At 44.7% G+C, this 24,777-nt stretch overlaps 2 protein-coding genes across 2 annotated transcripts in view; one reads left to right on the top strand and one right to left on the bottom strand.

Moving 5' to 3' along the window:
- The window catches only part of LOC121552083 (ras-related protein Rab-10), a 28,391-nt gene extending 12,642 nt beyond the window's left edge, over positions 1-15,749 (bottom strand). The window contains exons 1-2 of the mRNA XM_041864786.2: positions 15,095-15,749; positions 499-559 (exon numbers count right to left, since the gene is read on the bottom strand). Coding sequence (XP_041720720.1) covers positions 499-559; positions 15,095-15,221 — 188 coding nt within the window. The 5' untranslated portion in view covers positions 15,222-15,749. The remainder of the gene's footprint in view (positions 1-498; positions 560-15,094) is intronic.
- A 7,025-nt stretch (positions 15,750-22,774) lies between these two features.
- On the top strand, positions 22,775-23,289 carry LOC121552537 (kinesin-like protein KIF3C). Its single transcript, XM_045211211.1, has 2 exons — positions 22,775-23,116; positions 23,161-23,289. Exons 1-2 carry the CDS (start codon positions 22,775-22,777, stop codon positions 23,287-23,289), a joined length of 471 nt encoding a protein of 156 aa, XP_045067146.1.
- The last annotated feature ends 1,488 nt before the right edge of the window (positions 23,290-24,777 follow it).

Raw genomic sequence — 24,777 nt, 5'->3', positions numbered from 1 at the left:
CTATAGCGGCTTGGAAATACCATGACATCACTATAGCGGCTTGGAAATACCATGACATTGCTAAAGTAGCCAAATAATTAGTAGGAAACAACTTTGCCACTTTGTCATCAAATTTACTTTAGAGACATCAAAAATAGCTAGCAATGCTAAACTTAGATGGTATCCCCTCAATCTTAGCCATCTTAAGTTGTACTGCATCCAAAGTCAATATGGGGACATCACAAAGATGACAAAAGACTTTCCTACTAATTATTTGCCTCTTGAAATGGCATCATGTTTTCAAACCACAGCACTTTAAACCATATCTTGACGATGCATTGAGTAGAATGCTACAACGAATGAGCACTGACGAAACGACGTATCCATGAATAGGCCCTGCATGACCCAATGTCTTTAAAAACTACACCATGTCTGATTATTGGTCAACTGACCAGACGTTGGACCCTGGACACACAGACAGAGACACGCACACATTACACACACACTTCCTCCACTCACCATATCTGTAGTTTGATCTTCTTTCCCTGGAGTTCAACAGTTTTGATCTTGAAGTCTATCCCTGGAAAACACATCAATACAGACCTCCTTTAGAGTAGTGACCTCTACAGAGAAACACATAGAAATGTGAATTATACTGTACACCGAGTATATAAAACATTAAGGACACCAGCTCTTTCCATGACAGACTGATCAGGTGAAAGCTATGATCCCTTATTGATGTCACTTGTTAAATTCACTTCAATCAGTGTAGATGAAGGGGAAGGAGACAGGTTAATGAACATTGAGACAATTGAGACATGGATTGTGTGTGTGTGCCATTCAGAGGGTGAATGGGCAAGACAAAATATTTAAGTGCCTTTGAACGGGGTATGGTAGTAGGTGAAAGGCGTAGGGCTGTGGCGGTCATGAAATTGTCAGCCGGTGATTGTCAAGCAAATAACTGCCAGTCTCACGGTAATTGACTGTTAATTAACATAAACACGTTTAGCATCTCCTGGCTTTCACGCATAGCCTCCAAGCCACTGATGCAGACCTTTGGAACATCTACATTTAAAAAGTCTAATAAAGGCATGTAATATCCATCACAATGAATCCATTATTTATTTTAGACAGGTCTAAAGAAACATGATATGGAGACAATGTAGTCTATTTCAGAAGAACAGAATAGCTTATTCAGAGTTGTCCTTATGTTAGGTCCTGATCTGGCTATGCCATATGGCTGTGGGCTACACTAGTTCACTTAGCAGACAAGATTTGCTTAGAACACAGATCCTCCTATTCGCTTACTTTAAAGTTATTTGTGACTCGTTTCAGGAAACTAGGCGTATGTCGCGCATCACTACTTCACAGGAGAGGCATTTGAACATAGTTTTTTAATTTTTATCAAAAAGCGTTTTTTTGGCAGAAATGCCTTCTGGAATAATAACAAACTTGTATGGTCAGTATGTGTAGGTAATCCTTTCTAAGGCGGCTTTTTTTGAAAGATATCACGTATTAGAACTACAGAAGTGTTGCTCTCCACTTTCTGGAGGACCGAGTTTTGAAATCAGTGGAATTAGAGTATGATAGCTAAGGAGATGGAAGAAATTCAGGCGTTTGATTGCTAATATGCAGACGGAGTCGAAAAGAGAACACAGAAGTCTCCGGATTACATCTTCAAACTAAGGGCAACCATGGCATCCGTGACAGAGGGAGAAGCGTCCATCCATGTCTACAGGTAAGATAGTCTAGCCAGCTACATTTTCAGATATTACATGTTTCTAATTGTCAGAAAGTCGTTTTCATTTCAAGTTAAAGTGTACTGTTAGCTAGCGTGTATGATCTGTGTAGTAATATTATTAGTATCTCAGAGCCATTTGCATTGCTAATTATAGCCTAATATTAGCTAGCTAACATTGAACCTGGTTGGTTAGCTACCTGCAGATTCATGCAGGGTAGTAACGTTATGAGTTGGAATTATGGTTAATTGTTTAGCTAGCTAGCTAGATACATGTCTATACAAAAGACTCCACTATGCAAGTAACTATTTCAATAGAATGTTTATGATGTCACTGCGACAACTGTTGATAGACATAGCTGGTAAATTCGCTCTGGCTATCTACTCTGATTTCAGAGCACTCTCGTCTGAGTGTGCCAGAGCACAGTATAACTGACGAATTTACGAAAGCTCAACACCCGTTTCATATGGCCGGTGTCAGTAAACGTTGGCAAAAAAAGCTTCATTAAATTGTTGCCAGCAGCACAGTTGCAGTCACCAATGCTCTGGATAACATATAAACAGCCTCTGCTAGGGCGAGTAAAATGGTCAGAGTGAGCTGTTCTCTCATGTGTCCGGAAGTAGCTAGCAAGCTCGCCAACGTTAGCCAGTTAGCTTGGGTGCTTGACTGTGTTGTTAAGTCAGAACGCTCGGATCAACCCTACTGTTCGGCTGAGCGTCCAGTGTGCGCTCCGAGAGCGAAACGCTCTGAATTTACGAACGGCCAATCTGACAACAATCTGAGTTCACGAACGCCCAGAGCGCACTCTGGCACTCCAGATTACATTTACGAACACACCCGTAGTATAAACCAGCCTTTAGTCTTGATATCTTTGGTTGTTTAGCACATGGCGTCACATGTGAATCCTTAAAGAGCTGGGTGGGGCTAAAGCTAAAGAGGGTGTGAACGATGCTGAATGGGTGTAGACAAAGAAGAGCTCTCCAGTAGGTACCAAACCATTTTCGCAAAAGTGAGGTTACAAGTTTATCACCTTTCAAAGCAGAACTACATTCCCATTGTTCCTCAACTGTAGTGTATGAAATACCATTTTCTAGCTCTGAGTCGCTACTTTTATCCAATGTAAAAATTACAATTTCAAATGTTGCTACATAAGACCGAATTGAGCTGGTCGGTCACATTTATGCAACTTTAGTCATGATACAAACATTGGGCTATATGTTTTGATTTTTAATACATTTTAAGGCTGCATGATTTGACTAATGATGATTTGAAAAAGTTGCATGAAAGGCATAAGCTCTGATTTGTTTCTTGTGCAGGCTGCACACACATCAGTCACTCATTCCAATTTGACAAGCACTTGATAATATTCGCACCTGGCCTTGAATTTCCCAGCGGCATCCCCCTTCTGCGGCCGTAATGCCCCCTAAAATATCCATGCCTTTTGCGGCCACAGTGGCCTTTGTGCCCTAGGGCTGAATATAATCATTATAATTCCCTTCTCCTGGATGCCGAACCACCGCTCACTCACATGGCTCTCTCATACAGTGAGGGCAAAAAGTATTTGATCCCCTGCTGATTTTGTACGTTTGCCCACTGACAAAGACATGATCAGTCTATAATTTTAATGGTAGGTTTATTTGAACAGTGAGAGACAGAATAACAACAACAAAATCCAGAAAAACGCATGTCAAAAATGTTATAAATTGATTTGCATTTTAATGAGGGGAAATAAGTATTTGACCCCTCTGCAAAACATGACTTAGTACTTGGTGGCAAAACCCTTGTTGGCAATCAGAGGTCAGACGTTTCTTGTAGTTGGCCACCAGGTTTGCACACATCTCAGGAGGGATTTTGTTCCACTCCTCTTTGCAGATCTTCTCCAAGTCATTAAGCTTTCGAGGCTGACGTTTGGCAACTCAAACCTTCAGCACCCTCCACAGATTTTCTATGGGATTAAGGTCTGGAGACTGGCTAGGCCACTCCAGGACCTTAATGTGCTTCTTCTTGAGCCACTCCTTTGTTGCCTTGGCCGTGTGTTTTGGGTCATTGTCATGCTGGAATACCCATCCATGACCCATTTTCAATGCCCTGGCTGAGGGAAGGAGGTTCTCATCCAAGATTTGACGGTTCATGGCCCCGTCCATCGTCCCTTTGATGCGGTGAAGTTGTCCTGTCCCCTTAGCAGAAAAACACCCAACGCATAATGTTTCCACCTCCATGTTTGACGGTGGGGATGGTGTTCTTGGGGTCATAGGCAGCATTCCTCCTCCTCCAAACACAGCGAGTTGAGTTGACACCAAAGATCTCAATTTTGGTCTCATCTGACCACAACACTTTCACCCAGTTCTCCTCTGAATCACTCAGATGTTCATTGGCAAACTTCAGACGGGCCTGTATATGTGCTTTCTTGAGCAGGGGGACCTTGCGAGCGCTGCTGGATTTCAGTCCTTCACGGCGTAGTGTGTTACCAATTGTTTTCTTGGTGACTATGGTCCCATCTGCCTTGAGATCATTGACAAGATCCTCCCGTGTAGTTCTGGGCTGATTCCTCACCGTTCTCATGATCATTGCAACTCCACGAGGTGAGAACTTGCATGGAGCCCCAGGCCGAGGGAGATTGACAGTTATTTTGTGTTTCTTCCATTTGCGAATAATCCCACCAACTGTTGTCACCTTCTCACCAAGCTGCTTGGCGATGGTCTTGTAGCCCATTCCAGCCTTGTGTAGGTCTACAATCTTGGTCGTGGCCATGGTGGAGTTTGGAATCTGATTGATTGATTGCTTCTGTGGCAGGTGTCTTTTATACAGGTAACAAACTGAGATTAGGAGCACTACCTTTAAGAGTGTGCTCCTAATCTCAGCTCATTACCTGTATAAACCAGAAATCTTTCTGATTGAGAGGGGGTCAAATACTTATTTCCCTCATTAAAATGCAAATCAATTTATAACATTTTTTACATGCATTTTTCTGGATACTCCCCCCCCCCCCCCACCCCACTGTATGTCAATCTACTATCCCCTATAGAACAAAAGTTTACTTGTTCTATTGGTCAACTTGTCCTTCTGTGCAATAAATAAATATTCCAAACATACTCTGGGACATGCATGCCAGTTAGGCTCTACACCGGTTGTAAAGCAGATTAAAGTGCTTCATTTTAAGAAGTTATTTGGCCACTTTAGTTGTGATACAAACCTTATCAAAACATATAGGCCTATGGGCTAGGCTACATGAGGTGTGCGACTATGATTTGAAAAAGTTGGTAAAAAAAGGCATGCGCTGTTTGTTGCCTTACTGCACACAATGGGCATCATTCACAAGTGATAATGCAACATTCACCCATCAGACTATTTTTTATGTAATGTTGTCTTTACATATACTAAATCATGTGTGAGTGAAATTAGTTTTGATTTAGAATGGACCATTATCATGCACTGGTCTCCGGGAAAAAAACTACATGCCATCTATGCATTTAAATAGTGAATGGAGGACTCGTTTCCCATGGTTAATTTTCATGCCAGCCAGGTATGCTCCTGTTGTAAATCAAAGCAATGTGCTTAATATTAGGAAAGTTGAGAAATAAATATCATGGGATCCTCCTCTTTTTAATAGAGGCCATCAAAACTAATCTCACACAATTGCGTAGCCTATAGAAAATGTTGCACAACATCAGCTCATGGGCTCTCATTACGTGTTTGATCAGATTTTCGATTTCATTTGCATTGATGTCAGAGTGATTAGAGGGACAATAGAGTGCTGAGTACCAGGCAGTTAGCAAGTTTGGTAGGCTACTAATGACCATCAGCAGCATCAGAGCTTGGAGAAGCCTAGTTACCGTGACTAAACAGTCACGTGAAATTTGACTGTGGTCATGACTCATGACCGCCGGCGGTAACACGGTCACCGTAACAGCGCTAGCCAGGCGCACCAGCATGTGTCAAGAACTGCAACGCTGCTGGGGTTTTCAAGCTCAACAGTTTCCCGTGTGTATCAAGAATGGTTCATCACCCAAAGGACATCCAGCCAACTTGAGACAACTGTGGGAAGCATTGGAATCAACTTGGGCCAGCATCCCTGTGGAACGCCTGACACCTTGTAGAGTCCACGCCCCGACAAACTGAGGCTGTTCTGAGTCCAAAAGGGGGGAGGGCGCATCTCAATATTAGGAAGGTTTTCTTAATGTTTTTTTTACACTCAGTGTAGATCTTTAATCCTAATTGAAAGTCTAATAAGATCCATTCAGTCAAATGTTTCTACGCTTCGTTTAGTTTACTTTGGGTTTTGTACATCAGCTTCAAACAGCTGGAAATATTTTAGGAAATGACAGCACGCCCCATCCACGTCGACGGTGCGGCAGTGGAGCAGATCGAAAGCTTCAAGTTCCTCGGTGTACAAATCACTAAAGACTTAAAATGGTCCAAACACACACGCAAAGTCGTGAAGGCGCAACAGTGCCTCTTCCCCCTTAAGAGGTTGAAATTTGGCACATGCCGTTACAGAGGGTGGTGCGGACAGCCCAGTACATCATTGGGGCCGAGCTCCCTGCCATCCAGGACCTCTATACTAGGCGGTGTGCAAAGAACGCACAAAAAATCAGATCGGTGTGGAAGAACTTGACTGGCCTGCACAGAGCCCTGAACTCAACCTCATCAAACACCTTTAGGATGAATTGGAACGAGACAGGTGCATGACAATGGTCCATTTTAAAACAAAACTAATTTCACACACATTATTTAGTATATGTAACACCGACTACACACACACACACTATCTCAACAGTAAATACACACACACACAGGGACATCTATAGAGAGGATATGGTCAGTAGGGTGGTGGTCAGTATGTGGTCAGTACGTGGTCAGTGGGGTTGTGGTCAGCATGTGGTCAGTGGGGTTGTGGTCAGTATGTGGTCAGTGGGGTTGTGGTCAGCATGTGGTCAGTGGGGTTGTGGTCAGCATGTGGTCAGTGGGGTTGTGGTCAGCATGTGGTCAGTGGGGTTGTGGACAACTTTTAACAATATTATTCTTGTCCGATGTATTTGTATTTTTGACTTGTCCAGGACAAGAGGACAAGCGTTAATGTCAAGCCCTGTCCTATCCCCATAGTAGGAAAGTAGAAACGATTAAAATACTTACTGGCTCATTTAAACTGTGGCCATCAAGACTGTTTTTAACACAGATGGCATTTAGAATCGGTTGCTCAATGATTGGGTTCTAAAAGCATGTTTCACTCCAGAAGCAGGAGGAGCTGCAGCATCAGAGATAGTCTATGTGTATGCTGTGAGGAGCTGCAGCAGCAGAGATAGTCTGTGTGTATGCTGTGAGGAGCTGCAGCAGCAGAGATAGTCTGTGTGTATGCTGTGAGGAGCTGCAGCAGCAGAGAGAGTCTATGTGTATGCTGTGAGGAGCTGCAGCAGCAGAGAGAGTCTGTGTGTATGCTGTGAGGAGCTGCAGCAGCAGAGAGAGTCTATGTGTATGCTGTGAGGAGCTGCAGCAGCAGAGATAGTCTGTGTGTATGCTGTGAGGAGCTGCAGCAGCAGAGAGAGTCTGTGTGTATGCTGTGAGGAGCTGCAGCAGCAGAGAGAGTCTATGTGTATGCTGTGAGGAGCTGCAGCAGCAGAGATAGTCTGTGTGTATGCTGTGAGGAGCTGCAGCAGCAGAGATAGTCTGTGTGTATGCTGTGAGGAGCTGCAGCAGCAGAGAGAGTCTATGTGTATGCTGTGAGGAGCTGCAGCAGCAGAGATAGTCTGTGTGTATGCTGTGAGGAGCTGCAGCAGCAGAGATAGTCTGTGTGTATGCTGTGAGGAGCTGCAGCAGCAGAGATAGTCTGTGTGTATGCTGTGAGGAGCTGCAGCAGCAGAGATAGTCTGTGTGTATGCTGTGAGGAGCTGCAGCAGCAGAGATAGTCTGTGTGTATGCTGTGAGGAGCTGCAGCAGCAGAGAGAGTGTGTGTATGCTGTGAGGAGCTGCAGCAGCAGAGATAGTCTGTGTGTATGCTGTGAGGAGCTGCAGCAGCAGAGATAGTCTGTGTGTATGCTGTGAGGAGCTGCAGCAGAGACAATCTGTATGCTGTGTGATATAGGCTACATAACGACTAACGAAAATACACGCACCAATTTCATTACAAAAAATTATGCTAATTAACCTGTAGACTGATAAGCATGACCGGTCAAATGTATTTCCATCAACGAAGAGGCAAAAAAGCGTTATTTTGCAGTGGGATTTTCTTTTCCTTCTCCCGGACAATTAGCCGGTAGCAATTTTATTTAAAAATCGGCTTTTCATTCATTTTCTACCAGCCAAAAGCTGGCTGTTACCGGCTAACGGATACCCTAACGCACACTAAGAAATACTCCCCAACTTTCACTATCAATCCACTAAGAGAGATACTCCCCAACTTTCACTATCAATCCACTAAGAGAGATACTCCCCAACTCTCACTATCAATCCACTAAGAGAGATACTCCCCAACTCTCACTATCAATCCACTAAGAGAGATACTCCCCAACTCTCACTATCAATCCACTAAGAGAGATACTCCCCAACTTTCACTATCAATCCACTAAGAGAGATACTCCCCAACTCTCACTATCAATCCACTAAGAGAGATACTCCCCAACTCTCACTATCAATCCACTAAGAGAGATACTCCCCAACTCTCACTATCAATCCACTAAGAGAGATACTCCCCAACTCTCACTATCAATCCACTAAGAGAGATACTCCCAACTTTCACTATCAATCCACTAAGAGAGATACTCCCCAACTCTCACTATCAATCCACTAAGAGAGATACTCCCCAACTCTCACTATCAATCCACTAAGAGAGATACTCCCCAACTCTCACTATCAATCCACTAAGAGAGATACTCCCCAACTCTCACTATCAATCCACTAAGAGAGATACTCCCCAACTCTCACTATCAATCCACTAAGAGAGATACTCCCCAACTCTCACTATCAATCCAATAGTTCTGATGACGAACTCCGCTGAAGAACTGACTGCTGGATAAGTACTACGACACATGAGAGTTACTGACTGAAAACAGATTCTAGGTTCAAACTGCTTCTGGTAAAGAAGAGGATAGTGGGAAGAGAGAGGGGGTAGTGGGAAGAGAGAGGGGGTAGTGGGAAGAGAGAGGGGGTAGTGGGAAGAGGGGGATAGGGGAAGAGAGAGGGGGTAGTGGGAAGAGAGAGGGGGTAGTGGGAAGAGAGAGGGGGAGAGAGAGAGGGGTAGTGGGAAGAGAGAGGGGGTAGTGGGAAGAGAGAGGGGTAGTGGGAAGAGAGAGGGGGTAGTGGGAAGAGAGAGGGGGTAGTGGGAAGAGAGAGGGGGTAGTGGGAAGAGAGGGGGTAGTGGGAAGAGAGAGGGGGTAGTGGGAAGAGAGAGGGGGTAGTGGGAAGAGAGAGGGGTAGTGGGAAGAGAGAGGGGTAGTGGGAAGAGAGAGGGGGATAGTGGGAAGAGAGAGGGGTAGTGGGAAGAGAGAGGGGGTAGTGGGAAGAGAGAGGGGGTAGTGGGAAGAGAGAGGGGGTAGTGGGAAGAGAGAGGGCGAGAGAGGATAGGGGATTTCCGGTGGTGGTGTATTTTGAGAAGCAGCTGCAGGTCTCTGACGGTATGAATGTTGCGTCAGAGAGAGAGAGGAACACTCCTATTACACTGCACACACACCGATTGGACTATACTGACGTACACTCTGTGGCAAGTAAAGGTTACTGCAAGCTTCACTCTGTCGCTCTACGTACCTGCACGTGGCTGGAGTGGGATTTGTGGAACCGCAGACACCTTTTGGTAACATGATGTCCCACTCCCATTAACAAGGGGGTGACAGCAACGTTTGTTCTTTATGTCAGTTCATTATGTAAAAGCAAGGAAGAGACGCCTTCCCTTGCTAGTAGTAGCTAGCTGGCAGCCTGGCTAGCTGGCTTTAGCCTGGCTAAAAACATAGCAAGGAAGAGACGCCTTCCCTTGCTAGTAGTAGCTAGCTGGCAACCTGGCTAGCTGGCTTTAGCCTGGCTAAAAACATAGCAAGGAAGAGACGCCTTCCCTTGCTAGTAGTAGCTAGCTGGCAGCCTGGCTAGCTGGCTTTAGCCTGGCTAAAAACATAGCAAGGAAGAGACGCCTTCCCTTGCTAGTAGTAGCTAGCTGGCAGCCTGGCTAGCTGGCTTTAGCCTGGCTAAAAACATAGCAAGGAAGAGACGCCTTCCCTTGCTAGTAGTAGCTAGCTGGCAGCCTGGCTAGCTGGCTTTAGCCTGGCTAAAAACATAGCAAGCTAGCTAGACGTTTTAGCTTCCCACATCTTCATGTAAAATAATTAGATTTACTATATAAAATGCCCAGGCAGATATTATTCTACTTGCCGGTGTAACCTAAAACTTTATCACAGTTTAATATGCTGCTTGTGTATTCATTCCCATATCAGCTAAAAATAGAATGTTTTGGTCATGGAGAAGTGCAGGCTCCATACAGCAGGTTTTACCATGTCACAATACCCTGGAATCACTGTTATTACTTCTAAACAAAAATCCTGAAATAAACCTCCCCCCCCACACACACACACACATACATACAGTTGAAGTCGGAAGTTTACATACACTTAGGTTGGAGTCATTAAAACTTGTTTTTCAACCTCTCCACAAATGTCTTGTTAACAAACTATAGTTTTGGCAAGTCGGTTAGGACATCTACTTTGTGCATGACACAAGTAATTTTTCCAACAACTGTTTACAGACAGATTATTTCACTTATAATTCACTGTATCACAATTCCAGTGGGTCAGAAGTTTACATACACTAAGTTGACTGTGCCTTTAAACAGCTTGGAAAATTCCAGAATATATGATGTCATGGTTTTAGAAGCTTCTGATAGGCTAATTGACATCGTTTGAGTCAATTGGAGGTTACCTGTGGATGTATTTCAAGGCCTACCTTCAAACTCAGTGCCTCTTTGCTTGACATCATGGGAAAATCTAAAGAAATTAGCCAAGACCTCAGAAAAGAAATTGTAGACCTCCACAAGTCTGGTTCATCCTTGGGAGCAATTTCCAAACGCCTGAAGGTACCACGTTCATCTGTACAAACAATAGTACGCAAGTATAAACACCATGGGACCACGCAGCCGTCATACCGCTCAGGAAGGAGACGCGTTCTGTCTCCTAGAGATAAATGTACTTTAGTGCGAAAAGTGCAAATCAATCCCAGAACAAAAGCAAAGGACCCTGTGAAGATTCTGGAGGAAACAGGTACAAAAGTATCTATATCCACAGTAAAGCGAGTCCTATATCGACATAACCTGAAAGGCCGCTCAGCAAGGAAGAAGCCACTGCTCCAAAACCGCCATAAAAAAAGCCAGACTACGGTTTGCAACTGCACATGGGGACAAAGATCGTACTTTTTGGAGAAATGTCCTCTGGTCTGATGAAACAAAAATAGAACTGTTTGGCCATAATGACCATCGTTATGTTTGGAGGAAAAAGGGGGGCACTTGCAAGCCGAAGAACACCATCCCAACCGTGAAGCATGGGGGTGGCAGCATCATGCTGTGGGGGTGCTTTGCTGCAGGAGGGACTGGTGCACTTCACAAAATAGATGGCATCATGAGGAAGGAAAATGATGTGGATATATTGAGGGCAACATCTCAAGACATCAGTCAGGAAGTTAAAGCTTGGTCGCAAATGGGTCTTCCAAATGGACAATGACCCCAAGCATACTTCCAAAGTTGTGGCAAAATGGCTTAAGGACAACAAAGTCAAGGTATTGGAGTGGCGATCACAAAGCCCTGACCTCAATCCTATAGAACATTTGTGGGCAGAACTGAAAAAGCGTGTGCGAGCAAGGAGGCCTACAAACCTGACTCAGTTACACCAGCTCTGTCAGGAGGAAAGGCCAGAACTCCCCCGGAGTTGCCTCTTCACTGTTGAGACTGGTGTTTTGCAGGTACTCTTTAATGAAGACTTTTCACATTGAGACAGGAACTGTTCAAAACAACTGGGAACTCGGAAATCTCCGACTTCAGTGTGTTCAAGACAACTAGACACTCTGAAAAAAAACAAGCTCAGTGTAGGAAAAATCGCTTTGAACGGCCATCCAACTCGGAATTTCAACTCGGGAACTCTGGCCTCTTTTAGCGATTCAACCTTTTTTACGAGTTCCTAGTAGTCTTCAAAGCAACATAAAACCCATGGTAGGCTCCCCTTCGCAAGCTCATATCTGTGTGAAGCTGGATTCGGTGCTCTCGTCTACATTAAAACCAAATCTCGATCCAGGTTGGCTGTGACAGCAGAGATGAGGTGCGCATTGTCGACCACGCCCCCTGACTGAGAAGCGCTGACGTGACATGCATCAAGCACACCCATCTAATTAGTGGAGATAACATACATTATGTTAGACTAATTGACGGTCATAGCACCACATTAACAAGTAAACACTGACACACACATCCGGATTGCCTCTGAAGCTAAGCAGAGTCGGTCCTGGTTGGTCCCTGGATGGGAGACCAGATGCTGCTGGAAGTGGTGTTGGAGGTCAGTAGGAGGCACTCTGTCCTCTGGTCTAAAAAATATCACACTGACTTCTGTCAGTCTTGATCTGGTGGTGACTGTAGCCTGTAGCCTGTCTTGGGTCTGGTATAGTCTGGTGGTGACTGTAGTCTGTCTTGGGTCTGGTATAGTCTGGTGGTGACTGTAGTCTGTAGCCTGTCTTGGGTCTGGTATAGTCTGGTGGTGACTGTAGTCTGTAGCATGTCTTGGGTCTGGTATAGTCTGGTGGTGACTGTAGTCTGTAGCCTGTCTTGGGTCTGGTATAGTCTGGTGGTGACTGTAGTCTGTAGCCTGTCTTGGGTCTGGTATAGTCTGGTGGTGACTGTAGTCTGTAGCCTGTCTTGGGTCTGGTATAGTCTGGTGGTGACTGTAGTCTGTCTTGGGTCTGGTATAGTCTGGTGGTGACTGTAGTCTGTAGCCTGTCTTGGGTCTGGTATAGTCTGGTGGTGACTGTAGTCTGTAGCCTGTCTTGGGTCTGGTATAGTCTGGTGGTGACTGTAGTCTGTAGCCTGTCTTGGGTCTGGTATAGTCTGGTGGTGACTGTAGTCTGTAGCCTGTCTTGGGTCTGGTATAGTCTGGTGGTGACTGTAGTCTGTAGCCTGTCTTGGGTCTGGTATAGTCTGGTGGTGACTGTAGTCTGTCTTGGGTCTGGTATAGTCTGGTGGTGACTGTAGTCTGTAGTCTGTCTTGGGTCTGGTATAGTCTGGTGGTGACTGTAGTCTGTAGTCTGTCTTGGGTCTGGTATAGTCTGGTGGTGACTGTAGTCTGTCTTGGGTCTGGTATAGTCTGGTGGTGACTGTAGTCTGTAGCCTGTCTTGGGTCTGGTATAGTCTGGTGGTGACTGTAGTCTGTAGCCTGTCTTGGGTCTGGTATAGTCTGGTGGTGACTGTAGTCTGTAGCCTGTCTTGGGTCTGGTATAGTCTGGTGGTGACTGTAGTCTGTAGCCTGTCTTGGGTCTGGTATAGTCTGGTGGTGACTGTAGTCTGTCTTGGGTCTGGTATAGTCTGGTGGTGACTGTAGTCTGTAGCCTGTCTTGGGTCTGGTGGTGACTGTAGTTTGTAGTAAAATCTATTTAATTGTTGTGTTTATATTTTGTACAGTGTAAATAAGCTAGCATTTATGAAGCCAGCAAACACATTCCTCACACGCTAGGAACGTAGTTCCTCCAATGTTTAATAAAAATGTGCCTCGCTCCCAAAAAACACGTTTTCTGGAGACTTTTGGGCAGAGTGATGACGTCGCCCACTGTATGTGCTTTCAGTAGCCTGACTGCCTCCAGATTGGGGAGAAATCCTCACACAATACGTCCCTGACCACCTGACGTGGTCAGCCAGATCTGAACACAATCTGACCACAATGCAACTTTTGTGCGTCTAGACCAGTCTTTTCAATGCGCTCTTCATATTCTAATAGCAGAAGTCGCATGTAAGTTTAAAGTGTAGACAGCTGTCTAGACCCAGTCTCCAACTTCAGCGTTCAAGGCAACTGGAAATTCAGGAAAAAACAAGCTCTGACAGATTTTTTTTTAAAATGGTCATCCAACTCGGAATTCGAAGTCGGAAACTCTGGCATCTTTCTAGAGCTCCGACTTTCCGACCTGAAGATCACCGACATCATGATTGAACCTTGTTTTTCCCCCGAGTTACCAGTTGTCTTGAAAGCACCATAAAACTCATGGTAGGCTTCCCTTTGCCAGCTCATATCTGTGTGAAGCTGGAGTCAGTGCTCTCATCGCTGCTGTCACATCCAACCTGGATCGATATTCGGTTTTAATGCAGAGGAGAGCATTGAATCCAGCTTCACACATATATGAGCTAGCGAAGGGTAGGTTACCATGAGTTTCATGGTGCTTTGAAGACAACTGGGAACTGAAAAATATGAGGTCAAATCATGACATCAGTGATCTTCGGGTCGGGGCTCTAGAAAGACGCCCGAGTTCGATTTGGAATTCCGAGTTGGATGACCTTTCAAAACAAATTTTCCCAGCCGGAGCGCGTTTCTTCACCCCCGAGTTCCCAGTTGTTTGAACGCGGCAACAAAAGCACCAAAAGACATACACTGACGCCATCATGATGAATTGTTTATGATTTCAGAAGAGTAACTTAGCTGATGTTTTGATCATCTTCCCCGCAGACCAACACATACAGTTATCAGTGAAACTTGCTAACAAAGCCCCTTGCATGACAACTATGACTAAAAAGGTTTATATCGTGTACGAATTTATATCATTAGCCAGCTAACTAGATGGGCCCCTTCTACGTGTTAGCTAGCTAACTGGAAGGCTAGCACAGTCTGTTGGTCTGTAATGCCAGCATTTCGAAATACATAACCGGTTATACTAGTTAGTTTCTCTGAAGCTAGACTAGTTAGTTGGCACTCGAGGGCCACAAGATAGCTACCTAGCTAAGTCTACACATTCTACATTTATGCTAGCTAACTAGCTAGTTAGCTAACAAATAAGTGAAACTTTAGAAATACGTCAGGCATAATGTACCCGAACAAACTGGTTAGTTTGTGACTAACATGTATTTGTAACGTTAAACGAACCATTTAGTACACTAACTGGTTAGTTTGGAGAGTTCAGCAAACTTGCGGAGTGGGCCTTTTTGTTAGCTACTAGCTAACAAACTAGCTATTTAGCAAACGTCAGTTATCATCTTGACAGTTTACACAGCTAGCTAGCTAGCTAGCTACTGGTGGTGGTTTGTTAGCGAGATAATTTGACACCGCAGAATCCATACAGCTGTGTCCCAGTAGTGTTGACACCCCCAGAGACCCAGACCAGAGCCCTGTCCCGGCCGCTGTGTTGACACCCCCTGCCCCAGACCCCTGCAGTTGGCCGCTCACCTATGGTGGAGATGAAGGTGGTGTTGAAGGCGTCGTCTGAGAATCGGAACAGCACGCAGGTCTTCCCCACGCCCGAGTCACCGATCAGCAGGAGCTTGAAGAGCAGGTCGTAGGTCTTCTTCGCCATCGAGAGACAAGTTGTGTTCGCCGGACAGAGCAGAAACTATCTACAGCAGGTCTAGCGCCAGCCCGAGTTACAAGCAGAGGAACGATCTGAGTTATGTTGATATCTAGCTGGCTAGTTAGCTATATACCGCCAGGGGTAGCGTGTCGCAACAGTAAGTAGCTAATGTTTTTTCCGAAGCAGAACGGTTTCTCTTACAGCATTTGAATTAAAAAACACAAAATAATATTCTCCCGTGTGATTCCCTTTTTCCAATCTTTCTTTCTCTCACACTGTCGGGACAAAATGGCTCCCCTCCCCGACTTACTATTTCTTCAAACTACCAGCGAGCTCATTAACATTATTGGCATACCCCGTCATTACAACCGCCTCAGGACTTGCGATCAAGAAGAACTAGAAAATTTCGGAGGTTAAAAGTGTGTCAATTAACGATCTTTTAACCAGTTATTTGTTTTGTCGATGATTACACCCCAAAACCTTCGAATGCAGGCACCACCGCGACACCCTAGTTTACAGACGCCTGTTTGCCGCCCCTTCTGTCAAAATCTCGCTCGGTGATTGGCTCACATCACTGCTTTTCAAATATACAGCTGAACCCGATTGGTCAGATTGTCAACATCAAGGAGTAAAAAGGCATAACTTAGGTTAACATGTAGAAAGGGCAAATGTTACTGCATGGCCATTCCGGAACCCTCCAAGGCTCGGACTCTCCGTTCCACTACAGATAGAACAATAAGACAGATATTTCACCGGATGTGGCGCAGTGGTCTAAGGCATCGCAGTGCTAGCTGTGCCACTAGAGACCCTGGTTCGAATCCAGGCTCTGTCGTAGCCGGACGCGACCGGGAGACCCATGGGGCGGTGCACAATTGTCCCAGGGTAGGGGAGGGAATGGCCGGCAGTAGCTCAGTTGGTAGAGCATGGTGTTTGCAACGCCAGGGTTGTGGGTTCGATTCCCACGGGGGGCCAGTATGAAAAAAAATTAAAAATAATAATGTATGCACTCACTACCTGTAAGTCGCTCTGGATAAGAGCGTCTGCTAAATGACTAAAATGTCAAATGTAACGTGTAAATGTGAAGCATCCGGTTGGTGTTTCCCCTCACTACCAAATATGGTGGTGAGAGGAAGCCAAATATAAGGCTAGTGGCCGGCAGTGGGAGAAGATGGAGCGAGATGGATTTTGGGCGACATTCTTGATCTCAATAGTGTTTTCTGTTTCCAAAACTAAAATATGTTACGCACAGAATGGACAAAGTTTTCTAGACTTTACCCTTTGCCAAAGTTTCTTAAAAATGGCGTTGTTTAGAAGGAGCGCAAGGGCGAATTGAGTTATTGCACACGAGCACGTCACAGAGTAGGCGTTCCCTAACGGAAATATGCAAATATATGGTAGAGCGCGCCAATAGGCGCTCCCTAGCTCGTGCTTGGCTCCGCCCACCTCCTTGCTTGTTCTGCCCACTATGATTCATTTGTTCCCATTGGAAACAACAGGCTGGTTATTTATTTAAAAAAATCTTTGGATCCACTGGTGGAAATATAACTTTTTTAAAATCCAAAATGGCCGCCGGTTTCAGTCCGTGCTTGTCCGGGTGTGTTTGCTAGCTGGTTGGTGGCTGGCCAGAGGTTTGACGATCCCAGCTGTGAGTCAAGCTGAGTGATGTCATACATTCTCCTGTACATGTAGTGGGTGTTACCCATCACTCTAAATGCTGCTACTTTAGTACAGTTTCAGTACTTTCCATGGGGCACTGAGTTGTATTATTATTCAGACCAATAATAACATATCAAACATAACAAGAATATTTTTCATTTCCCTCTTTTCTAAACAGACAGTGTCTGGGGTGTCTTGTTTCAACACAAGAATGCCATTTTAAAAAACAGAACTGTTTCTTTGGGTTTGTTCCATCATGCCCAACTCATCACTCTGACAACAGGAAGTAGACTTAATTTCAGCAGATCCATTATATTGACCAGATACTCAAGTGGCCACTCTAACAAAGAAAATAAATGGGAGGAGGCAAGATCAGGTGCGGCCATTCTAGCCAATAATGAGGGCAGATACGCGTGTGAACAACAGGCGCAACTCCAATATAAAGTGTTTTTTCTCAAAGTTGCCGGGATGTCACGTGTCCTATGTATCAGTACCCTCGTAACAACCTAAGCATTATGGAACTTATAATCGATCAAATACGCCATACGTAGCAAATAAGGCATACAAATTTTTGTTAGCCAAATTCGACACTTTTATTGACCTCCATACAAATAATCCTCGCTTGGTGAGCCCAAAAACACGCCACCTACTGAAGAAGACACATTTTTGGCCCAGTTATCCCTCGCGCTTCACCTCTTCCTCTCTGGCTTCACTCACTTACTGACTAGTGATGGAAAGTTCGCTCTTCTTTATTGTTTTTATTTAATCAATTTTTTAGGGGGTAGATCAGTTTTAATATTGCAGATAGATTGTAGCTTCCATTAATGTAATTGTTTGCATCATTTCCAATCCCCCATATATATATTTTTTTCTTTAAAAAAAAGTATATTTCCTTTATTATTTTCCCCTAACCCCACCACCCCTTCCCTAATTGGAGTAAACTAATGGACAACAATACTTAGGCTTCTACTTCCAGCTTATACATACTATATACATTTTACGGACAAGGTATATTTTACATTAGTTACAGTGGCTTGCGAAAGTATTCACCCCCTTTGGCATTTTTCCTATTTTGTTGCCTTACAACCTGGAATTAAAATTGATTTTTTGGGGGGGTTTGTATCATTTGATTTACACAACACGCCTACCTATTTGAAGATGCAAAATATGTTTTATTGTGAAACAAACAATAAATAAGACAAAAAAACAGAAAACTTGAGCGTGCAAAACTATTCACCCCACCAAAGTCAATACTTTGTAGAGCCACCTTTTGCAGCAATTACAGCTGCAAGTCTCTTGGGGTATGTCTCTATAAGCTTGGCACATCTAGCCACTGGGATTTCTGCCCATTCTTCAAGGCAAAACTGCTCCAGCTCCTTCAAATTGGATGGGTTCCGCTGGTGGACAGCAATCTTTAAGTCATACCACAGATTCTCAATTGGATTGAGGTCTGGGCTTTGACTAGGCCATTCTAAGACATTTAAAATATGTCCCCTTAAACCACTCAAGTGTTGCTTTAGCAGTATGCTTAGGGTCATTGTCCTGCTGGAAGGTGAACCTCCATCCCAGTCTCAAATCTCTGGAAGACTGAAACAGGTTTCCCTCAAGAATTTCCCTGTATTTAGCGCCATCCATCATTCCTTCAATTCTGACCAGTTTCCCAGTCCCTGACGATGAAAAACACTCCACAGCATGATGCTGCCACCACCATGCTTCACAGTGGGGATGGTGTTCTTGGGGTGATGAGAGGTGTTGGGTTTGCGCCAGACATAGCGTTTTCCTTGATGGCCAAAAAGCTCAATTTTAGTCTCATCTGACCAGAGTACCTTCTTCCATATGTTTGGGGCGTCTCCCACATGCCTTTTGGTGAACACCAAATGTGTTAGCTTATTTTTCTCTTTCAGCAATGGCTTTTTTCTGGCCACTCTTCCGTAAAGCCCAGCTCTGTGGCGTGTACGGCTTAAAGTGGTCCTATGGACAGATACTCCAATCTCCGCTGTGGAGCTTTGCAGCTCCTTCAGGGTTATCTTTGGTCTCTTTGTTGCCTCTCTGATTAATGCCCTCCTTGCCTGGTCCGTGAGTTTTGGTGGGCGGCCCTCTCTTGGCAGGTTTGTTGTGGTGCCATATTCTTTAAATTTTTTAATAATGGATATAATGGTGCTCCGTGGGATGTTCAAAGTTTCGGATATGTTTTTATAACCCAACCATGATCTGTACTTCTCCACTACTTTGTCCCTGACCTGTTTGGAGAGCTCCTTGGTCTTCATGGTGCCGCTTGCTTGGTGGTGCCCCTTGCTTAGTGGTGTTGCAGACTCTGGGGCCTTTCAGAACAGGTGTATATATACTGAGATCATGAGACAGATCATGTGACACTTAGATTGCACACAGGTGGACTTTATTTAACTAATTATGTGACTTCTGAAGGTAATTGGTTGCACCAGATCTTATTTAGGGGCTTCATAGCAAAGGGGGTGAATACATATGCACGCACCACTTTTCCGTTATTTTTTTCATTTCACTTCACCAATTTGGACTATTTTGTGTATGTCCATTACATTAAATACACATAAAAATCCATTTAAATTACAGGTTGTAATGCAACAAAATAGGAAAAACACCAAGGGGGATGAATACTTTATCCTATCCCAGGTATTCCTTAAAGAGGTGGGGTTTCAAATGTCTCCGGAAGGTGGTGAGTGACTCCGCTGTCCTGGCGTCGTGAGGGAGCTTGTTCCACCATTGGGGTGCCAGAGCAGCGAACAGTTTTGACTGGGCTGAGCGGGAACTATGCTTCCGCAGAGGAAGGGGAGCCAGCAGGCCAGCAGGCCAGAGGTGGATGAACGCAATGCCCTCGTTTGGGTGTAGGGACTGATCAGAGCCCGAAGGTACAGAGGTGCCGTTCCCCTCACTGCTCCATAGGCAAGCACCATGGTCTTGTAACGGATGCGAGCTTCAACTGGAAGCCAGTGGAGTGTGCGGAGGAGGGGGGTGACGTGAGAGAACTTGGGAAGGTTGAACACCAGACGGGCTGCGGCATTCTGGATGAGTTGTAAGGGTTTAATGGCACAGGCAGGGAGGCCAGCCAACAGCGAGTTGCAGTAATCCAGACGGGAGATGACAAGTGCCTGGATTAGGACCTGTGCCGCTTCCTGTGTAAGGCAGGGTCGTACTCTCCGAATGTTGTAGAGCATGAACCTGCAGGAGCGGGTCACCGCCTTGATGTTAGCGGAGAACGACAGGGTGTTGTCCAGGGTCACGCCAAGGCTCTTCGCACTCTGGGAGGAGGACACAACGGAGTTGTCAACCGTGATGGCGAGATCATGGAACGGGCAGTCCTTCCCCGGGAGGAAGAGCAGCTCCGTCTTGCCAGGGTTCAGCTTGAGGTGGTGATCCGTCATCCATACTGATATGTCTGCCAGACATGCAGAGATGCGATTCGCCACCTGGTTATCAGAAGGGGGAAAGGAGAAGATTAGTTGTGTATCGTCAGCGTAGCAGGTTGTTGGGCGGCCTGCAGTCACAAGTCGCAGGATTTTATCTGGAGAGAGAGGGGAGAAAGAAGTCAAAGCATAGGGTAGGGCAGTGTGAGTAGGACCAGCAGTGTCATTAGACTTAACAAACGAGGATCGGATGTCGTCAACCTTCTTTTCAAAGTGGTTGACGAAGTCATCCACAGAGAGAGAGGAGGGGGGGAGGATTCAGGAGGGAGGAAAATGTGGCAAAGAGCTTCCTAGGGTTAGAGGCAGATGCTTGGAATTTAGAGTGGTAGAAAGTGGCCTTAGCAGCAGAAACAGATGAAGAAAATGTAGAGAGGAGGGAGTGAAAAGATGCCAGGTCGGCAGGGAGTTTAGTTTTCTTCCATTTCCGCTCCGCTGCCCGGAGCTCTGTTCTGTGAGCTCGCAATGAGTCATCAAGCCACGGAGCTGGAGGGGAGGACCGAGCCGGCCGGGAGGATAGGGGACACAGAGAGTCAAAGGATGCAGAAAGGGAGGAGAGGAGGGTTGAGGAGGCAGAATCAGGAGATTGGAGGGAGAAGGATTGAGCAGAGGGAAGAGATGATAGGATGGAAGAGGAGAGAGTAGTGGGAGAGAGAGAGCGAAGGTTGCGGCGGCGCATTACCATCTGTGTAGGGGCAGAGTGAGTAGTGTTGGAGGAGAGCGAGAGAGAAAAGGAAACAAAGTAGTGGTCGGAGACATGGAGGGGAGTTGCAGTGAGATTAGTAGAAGAGCAGCATCTAGTAAAGATGAGGTCAAGCGTATTGCCTGCCTTGTGAGTAGGGGGGGACGGTGAGAGGGTGAGGTCAAAAGAGGAGAGGAGTGGAAAGAAGGAGGCAGAGAGAAATGAGTCAAATGTGGACATAGGGAGGTTGAAATCCCCCAAAACTGTGAGGGGTGAGCCACAAATACAGATGTGCCAAGCTTGTAGCGTCATACCCAAGACGACTCGAGGCTGTAATTGTTGCCAAAGGTGCTTCAACAAAGTACTGAGTAAAGGGTCTGAATACTTATGTACATTTGATATTTCAGTTTTATTTTTTTATTTTTGTGCTAAAATTTATAAAAACCTGTTTTTGCTTTGTCATTATGGGGTGATGTGTGTAGATTGATGAGGGGGAAACAATTTAATCAATTTTAGAATAAGGCTGTAAAGTAATAAGGCTGTAAAGTAACAAAATGTAGAAAAAGTCAAGGGGTCTGAATACTTTTCCGAATGCACTGTATATATATATATATATATACATTTGCTCATTCTGATATTTCTTTATTTCTTTCTTTAAATGTTTGGATTATGTGTGTATTGTTTTGTATTGCTAGGTGTTGTTACTGTACTGTTGGAGCTATAAACACAAGCGTTTCGCTGCACCTGCGATAACATCTGCAAATCTGTGTATGGGACCAATAAACTTGATTTGTAATAACTTAATAATAGTGTAGAACTCCATTTCCCGGCGTTCTGCAGTGGGTGTGGCTGAATGAGGTAATGATGTGTGTGTGTGTGTGTGTGTGTGTGTGTGTGTGTGTGTGTGCGTGCGTCTGTGTGTGTGTGTGTGTGTGTGTGTGTGTGTGTGTGTGTGTCCTCTCTCGTTAACACAGCTTTGAATGAGCCGCAGCATCTCTGCTCTGGGTGTAGCTCCGGGCACCAATGAAAAACCGTTGATAAGTGTTTTATTGACCGGGACGTGTGAAGGCGGAGCTGGCTTTATTACCGAATGAACCCCAGATAACGGACAGACAAACAAACGGACAGAATGCACCCGTGAGGTGTGTTTAATACCGCCATTTAACGCGAGCTGTTCTGTGGATTAAATTATATTGTTGACGGTGAGAAACACACGGATGGATTAGTTTAACAATGAGAATATAATATCAAAAAAATTATTGTATAATAATCTATATGAGATGGCCCGGTGGGGATCCTGCCAGAGAGATTTTAGATGAAAACAGACAGAGACAGAATGATAAACTGTGGGACCAACGGCAGGTTATGAATATTAATATTATTGATAAATAGGCTCATTTAATGTTATTGTAAACAGGCTAATTTGTCATTAGCATGGCGGGACAGTGTTAAACTATTATCTTCCAGTCAGATAGGACTACTGTTTCACTCTGTTACCTACTCTATATTTGACTGTTGGACTACACAAAGAACTAGTCAGTTAATTAATAATGACATGATAATAACATGGTAATGAGGCTTATGAATTTGTTTGGTTAGCACCATTGTGTTAAATTCAGTACTAGGCCAGCAAGTGATACATCAGGCTACAATATCCCAGTAGGATCAATACCTGGTAAATACCAGAAAAAAACTGTGTCTGGTAAGGAGAAAGAGATTAACTGATAATAACAAATGTTAATTTCTATAAATCTATAATAATAGTTAACTGATAGCCAGTTCAGATGTCTAAGGTAAAGAGTAGTGAGACGGTGAAGGTAGTGGTCCGCTGTCGACCATTAAACCGGAAAGAGGCGGCTGCGGCTGGGGTTACCGGGACACCAGGAGGAAGGGGCGGGATCGTAGAGATGGACGTACATCTGGGTCAGGTGGTCTTACGGAACCCACGAGCTCCGTCCGGCGAGCCGCAGAAGACGTTTACATTCGACTCTGTGTACGACACATCATCTAAACAACGTGACCTGTACGATGAGACGGTACGCCCACTGATCGACTCGGTCCTGGACGGGTTTAATGGAACAATCTTTGCCTACGGCCAGACAGGCACCGGAAAGACCTATACCAGGGTCTGTGTCCTGTCCTGTCCTATCCGCAGGGAGCGTGGCTAGAGCCAGAGAGCCGGGGCATCATCCCCAACGCCTTCGAGCGCGTCTTCACCACTGAACACCAGTACCTGGTCAGAGCCTCTTACCTGGAGATCTACCGAGAGGAGATCAGGGATCTATATAACAGACTATAACAGACTATAACAGGCTATAACAGACTATAACAGGCTATAACAGACTATAACAGACTATAACAGGTTATGACAGACTATAACAGGCTATAACAGGCTATAACAGGCTATAACAGACTATAACAGACTATAACAGGCTATAACAGACTATAACAGACTATGACAGACTATAACAGGCTATAACAGACTATAACAGGCTATAACAGACTATAACAGGCTATAACAGACTATAACAGGCTATAACAGGCTATAACAGGCTATAACAGACTATAACAGGCTATAACAGACTATAACAGACTATAACAGGCTATAACAGACTATAACAGGCTATAACAGGCTATAACAGACTATAACAGACTATAACAGACTATAACAGGCTATAACAGGCTATAACAGACTATAACAGGCTATAACAGACTATAACAGGCTATAACAGACTATAACAGACTATAACAGGCTATAACAGGCTATAACAGACTATAACAGACTATAACAGGCTATAACAGGCTATAACAGGCTATAACAGGCTATAACAGGCTATAACAGACTATAACAGGCTATAACAGACTATAACAGACTATAACAGGCTATAACAGGCTATAACAGACTATAACAGGCTATAACAGACTATAACAGACTATAACAGGCTATAACAGACTATAACAGGCTATAACAGGCTATAACAGACTATAACAGACTATAACAGACTATAACAGGCTATAACAGGCTATAACAGACTATAACAGGCTATAACAGACTATAACAGGCTATAACAGACTATAACAGACTATAACAGGCTATAACAGGCTATAACAGACTATAACAGACTATAACAGGCTATAACAGGCTATAACAGGCTATAACAGGCTATAACAGACTAGGCCGAGGAGGTGTGGGATATCGCCAATACATTCAAGATGGCGCCGACAGCTCTAGCTCCTAAGCAACTTTGCAGTGTTTTGTTTTTTTGTGTGTTTTGTATTTTTGTTTATTTCTTACATTATTAGCCCAGAATTGTTTTAAATGTTATTACATACAGCCGGAAATAACTTTTGGATATCAGAGCGGCAGTAACTCACAATGATTACGACCAGGAATACCACTTTCCCAAATTGGATCCTTTGTTCGTACCCCCCAGGGCAATTGAACTGATTCCAGAGGCTGATCCAAAACACCACCGGCGGTGAAAAGGTATTCGGGGTGGTCTTCTAGTCCGACTTAGGAGGCGCGCACACCATCCACCGCTTCCGAGTATATAACTCGCTAATGTTCAGTCTCTGGATAATAAGGAAGACAAGCTCAGGGCGAGAATCTCCTTCCAGAGAGACATCAGGGATTGCATTGATACATGGTTCACTCAGGATATACTGTCTCTGTCCATTCAGCCAGCTGGGTTCTCAGTACATAGCGCAGACAGGAATAAAGAACTCTCCGGGAAGAAGAAAAGCGGTAGTGTATGTTTCATGATTAACTACTCATAGTGTGATTGTG

Source organism: Coregonus clupeaformis, chromosome 36 (genome assembly GCF_020615455.1).
Source record: "Coregonus clupeaformis isolate EN_2021a chromosome 36, ASM2061545v1, whole genome shotgun sequence".
Taxonomy (NCBI): Eukaryota; Metazoa; Chordata; class Actinopteri; order Salmoniformes; family Salmonidae; genus Coregonus; species Coregonus clupeaformis.
This window is presented reverse-complemented; position numbering and strand designations above follow the sequence as displayed.